Source organism: Atta cephalotes (assembly GCF_000143395.1).
Source record: "Atta cephalotes unplaced genomic scaffold scaffold00002, whole genome shotgun sequence".
In the NCBI taxonomy this organism is placed as follows: Eukaryota; Metazoa; Arthropoda; class Insecta; order Hymenoptera; family Formicidae; genus Atta; species Atta cephalotes.
The window spans coordinates 8914935-8919966 of NW_012130066.1; the positions used below are offsets into that span (position 1 = coordinate 8914935).

Consider the following 5032-nt stretch of genomic DNA (forward strand, 5'->3'; position numbering starts at 1 on the left):
ATATATATATATATATATATATATATATATATATATATACACACATTATATATAAACAGAATAATGTGGACATTGATTTTTTTTATCATTATTATATATGTTTGTTTATACGAAAATTATTCATCGGACGAGGTTCAAAAAATCTCATTTTAAAGATAATTTTAGAAGTTTCCACATTCTAGTTTCTATACATTTTTCACTTCAGAGTCAGAAGTAAATTATTTACAAAAACGTACTCGGAAACACATGTAATGAACGTTTTTCAGCTGTATCTTAGTAATTATTATTAATCGTATACAAATCATTAAAAAACCAAAATGTAATGAAATTTAATCTTTTTGATAAGAGCTATTTTTTGCGTAGGAGTAGCTGTATATAAGATATTTCCGATTCATGTATGAGAAAATGTTCTCAGTTTCATAATCACAAATCAAAGTGCCTAAAAAAAATAATATCTCTGGAACTAGCAATCCGATCGTACGATATTCAATAAAAAATTAGTAAATAATTAAATACTCTTTCGATTTTGTCGTATGCGTTTTGTAAGTAGATGCAGCCAAATTTGAGATATTTGCGAAAACAGAAAAAAGAATGATCGAAAAAAAGGTAGTTTCTTCATCTTCAATTTTTGGACTGAACTGCCAAATGATACCCTACAATGAGATACGAATTACAAAGAAGTTTCAGATTGAGATGACAATTATTATCATAGCTAGAGAGGCACGTATTACATTTATTACATTTATGTGAAAATCCATTTTTTTTTTACATTCAAAACAAATCGATTTATAAAATCACCAAAATAAGTATGATGTTAATCTTGCCATTGGAAGTGGTGCACTTGCATACAGTTCAATTGCACACATCACTCACATCGATTGGTTCGTAGTAATTTTTAATTGTTTTACCAATGAAATTATATTATTTAAATTAATCAGTTAGTAATATGGCAATTGATATATCGACTGGTTCATACCTTCTTAAAAAACCAGATCTCTTATCTATGATAATTCGAGAATGGACTTTGATTCCACTCCTTTTAGTTCTGATAATAATTATCACTCAATTTCAAATTTTTCTGTAATTAATGTCTCAATAAAGATAAATTTGGGACATAATTCAGTTCCAAAATCGAGGACCATAAAAAACGATTTTTTTCGGTTACTGTATGTAATATTCGAAAATAAGATATCCTTTAAAAAAATCTATCTCGGGAATTATTGGTCGTACGAGATCCTTAAAAAATGAAATTGTAGCGAATTTTATCAGCTTTAATTTCGAACATTAATTTCTACACAACAAATAGTTTCTGAGATATTTGCAAAAAAAAACTGATTTTATGCGACATTTTCTCAAAATGGCATCATGGTCAGACATGCCCTCATACAAGGCGAATTTTTATTTTTAAAAACAACACTATTACAGATTTCTATGCAAAAATTCAGTTTGCAGCAATTTTTTTCTTTTTCTTTTTCTTTTTTCTTTGGTTTTTCTAGGCTAAAAGATCTACATCAAAATATTTTTTATAACTATTTTTTATAAATATGTAATTACCTGAAAAATGGTCTGTGTGAAAGTAACTTAAATACTAATGGTGATGATATCTGATAAGGGATGTTAGCAACGCACAAATCAAAAAATGGTAAATCTGATTTCAATACATCTCCATACACTATTTGTAATTTTGATTGGTATATACTTCCTTGAACACGTTTTTGTAATTCTGCTATCATTCTTGAATCAATTTCGCACGCTACTACTTTTTTTGCTTTCTCGAGCATTTTTATAGTCATATTGCCTGTACCAGGACCTATCTCCAATACAACATCGGTTGGCCTAAGTGCAGCTTTTTCAAGCATACTTTGAATAATTAAAGGATTTTTCAATATATGCTGACCTTTATCCTTATTAAATAAAATTCCTACAAGAAACAAATATGTTTCTTACAATAATTTATCATATATTATTTATTATTTATTAATATAAATATAATATTACATAATATAAATATTAGTCTTTAGTTCTTTTTAGCTGAATTTCTTTCTGTTCAATGTGAAGAAAAAAGAAAAATGAATCATGCAAGAATTTTAGCTAAAAAAAAATAGACCTCTAGTATTAATTTATATAGATACATACAATTTTGATAATTATTTAATTTAGACTCCTTACCTTCAATGTTGAATAAAATTAGGTTCATTCGACGCGTTTTTGTACTAAATAAATGAATGTGGAAAAAAAAGTGTCGCTTTACTCCGTGGATCCAGGTATTAGGTGTTTGAATAAGTTTCTGACATTTTTTTTTTGCAAAATTTTGCTTTTAAACATTTGCTAACAATGATTAATCAAAATTTAATGCCTCTAATAATTCTTTCAACATTTGGACATGGATCTTGCTCAAGTAATGTTTCCAGTTTCTCCATTTTTCAATTTTTTGTTGCATTTTCACGTTCTTTATCTTTTATCGAAATCATCACTTCTAAAGTGTTGAAAACCACTCTTTGGATGGAGCATATTTCCTATACATCTTCACAAGTAAACAATACTTTTAGTTGCACTTTTCTAATAAACAATAAACAATGCAGTAAAAACTTTCTGTAAATGCTGTTTTGTTGGCACAAAAATTGATATTTTCAATGCAATGACAAAATGTTTACGTTCATCAAATGTCATATACTAAATATGAAATCTTGTGCATACTATAATACTCTTAAATATAAAAGTTGCCACTGAAATTCTATGCATGTAGTACTCGTGACATCTCTTAGAAAACGGTGGAAATTTATTCAAATAATATTAACTGTTAATTTTTTTTAAGTGTTTCTCGGACGACTATTCAGATTAGGAAATCTATCAATGGTATAGATAGAGGGATATAAGAACATTAGTTGCAACATAAGTTGCAATCTAGACAATAAAAAGATCGCTTTAAAAAGACTGTTCTTACATCTCATTATCTTCATGGGTTAGAAATATTTCAAGCGGACACTATTTAGGTTGCAACTTCTAGGCAGTTAAATTCCAAGCAGGTAGGACATATTTTGTTTTTGTTCGGAGCCCCGATAAACTACTGTTTATACACCCCATATGATAGATTTCCTAATCTCAATAATTGTCAACTTTAATGCTCAATATCTCGCTTCGCAAGACAGTTTCGAACTTTTTCTGCTAGATTCTTTCATTTTACGCAAAAATACACGTCAAATAAGATTAATTTTATCAAAATCGGAGATGAGGAAGCTCTTTGGAGAATTACCATTCTCTGCTTTGAAAACACAAATTATTTATTGTAAAAATAAATTCTCTATTGTAAAAAATTTTTATAGAAAATATTTTAGGTGATGTGGAGAAGGGGGGGGGAGCTATTCTAAATAATTAATAAAAAAAAATTAATAACAATTTTCTAACATGAATATCTATCAACTTTAACAATTAATATCTCGATTCATGGGACAGAATGATATTTTCTTTTACTAGATTCGTTCATTTTGTGTAAAAACGCGTCGAATTTTATAAATCTAATTTTATCAATATTGGAGGTAAGAAAGCTAAACGTAATAAGTATCAATATTTTTATGAATATATACCTTGTCTCGCCACTTCCGTGTGGACACGAGAAGTAACTTGTGTGCGAACTTTCGGCATTATATGCTTTATTTTAGAAATTAGATGAAATATTTGAATTATTATTTATTCAGTAATCACATGGCATCACATAATTCATTCACTGATAGCGTTTTTCACTGGACCACACTGAGCACAGATTATATAAGAACTGGCCTAGTTTCCACCGAGGGTTTAATCCGGATCAGAATGTAAGAACCAATCAACTACAACTGAGCATTCTTTGTCGTTCGACTGTAACAGGGAAATACTCGACTGTAGTTGGTTAGTTCTTACATTCTGATCCAGATTAAACTCTCGGAAACTAGGCCACTTAGTGCGCATCAAAAACTCGTTCAGTGGTAGCAGGATTGCACGAAATTGCTGAAAGTGCGAATTTCTTGCAACTAAATATTATACATCGTTGACTTCAGGATGAAATCACACGGTGCGGAAAAGGTTTGCGGGATAGAGAATGCGTTATAGAAACAACTAATCAGCGTTATTCTGCATTATTCGAATAGCGCTGATTGGTTATTTCAATGCATTCTCTATTCCGCAGTCTTTTATGGATTCACCAATAATTATTCCTTATGGGTTTCACATGTCCTAATGGGGCAGATTTTTACAATAATCAAGTCTCTTGGATCAACTATATTTAAAAACAATAATTAGAAATTCAGAACAAGGATAATGAGAATCTAATGCTGATGTAAGAGCGAAGAGAAACTGCAGATAATACTCAAGTATTGGTGATTGTCTTCATTTATTATATCGAATGTTTCGGCTCACTTTGGAATCATCTTCAGTGAAAAAGTAGAATGTAATACCTCGTTGAAAGTGAGTCACTCGCAGATTGACAGAAATGCAGTAATCAATACATTATATAAATTATTACAATTTTACTATTAGTTATTCAATAATTATAAAATCAGTAATAATTGTGTGACTCGCCTCAACGGGAAACAAAAAAATTCATAAACATTGATTCACAATTTTAATAAGATATAAAATAAAACAAATCGTTCCTCGGATTAATATCGTGTCAGTTCATCTTGACGTGTCGTTTGAAATTAAACGTTACAAAGTGATAAGAGGACTTTTAAACAAGCAATGACAACTTAATTTATTTCTAATATCACAGAATACAAATCTTTTTGATTATAAATTGTTTTCCTGCTAGGACATAGAGACGTTATATTGGGTGCTGGTAACTCGGAACGCATCCATTATATTCCATTATGTAAAGTACTTGTTGGAACACTACTTGTTTAGTTTCATAGTGTTAGTAGCACCAGAATGCATTGCAGTTTTTCATTCTATTCGTATAATTATATTTAGCGTATCGATAATAGATTTATGATTTTTATTTAGACTTAAGTTATAATTTTTTTAGAATTGACAATTTTTGAAGGTTTTATTGCAAAATAAG

At 29.2% G+C, this 5032-nt stretch overlaps 1 protein-coding gene across 1 annotated transcript in view; it reads right to left on the reverse strand.

The window, feature by feature from the left end:
- Positions 1–3642, reverse strand: part of LOC105621926 (probable dimethyladenosine transferase) — an 11546-nt gene extending 7904 nt beyond the window's left edge. The window contains exons 1-2 of the mRNA XM_012203367.1: positions 3585–3642; positions 1555–1921 (exon numbers count right to left, since the gene is read on the reverse strand). Coding sequence (XP_012058757.1) covers positions 1555–1921; positions 3585–3642 — 425 coding nt within the window. The remainder of the gene's footprint in view (positions 1–1554; positions 1922–3584) is intronic.
- Between the last annotated feature and the right edge of the window lie 1390 nt (positions 3643–5032).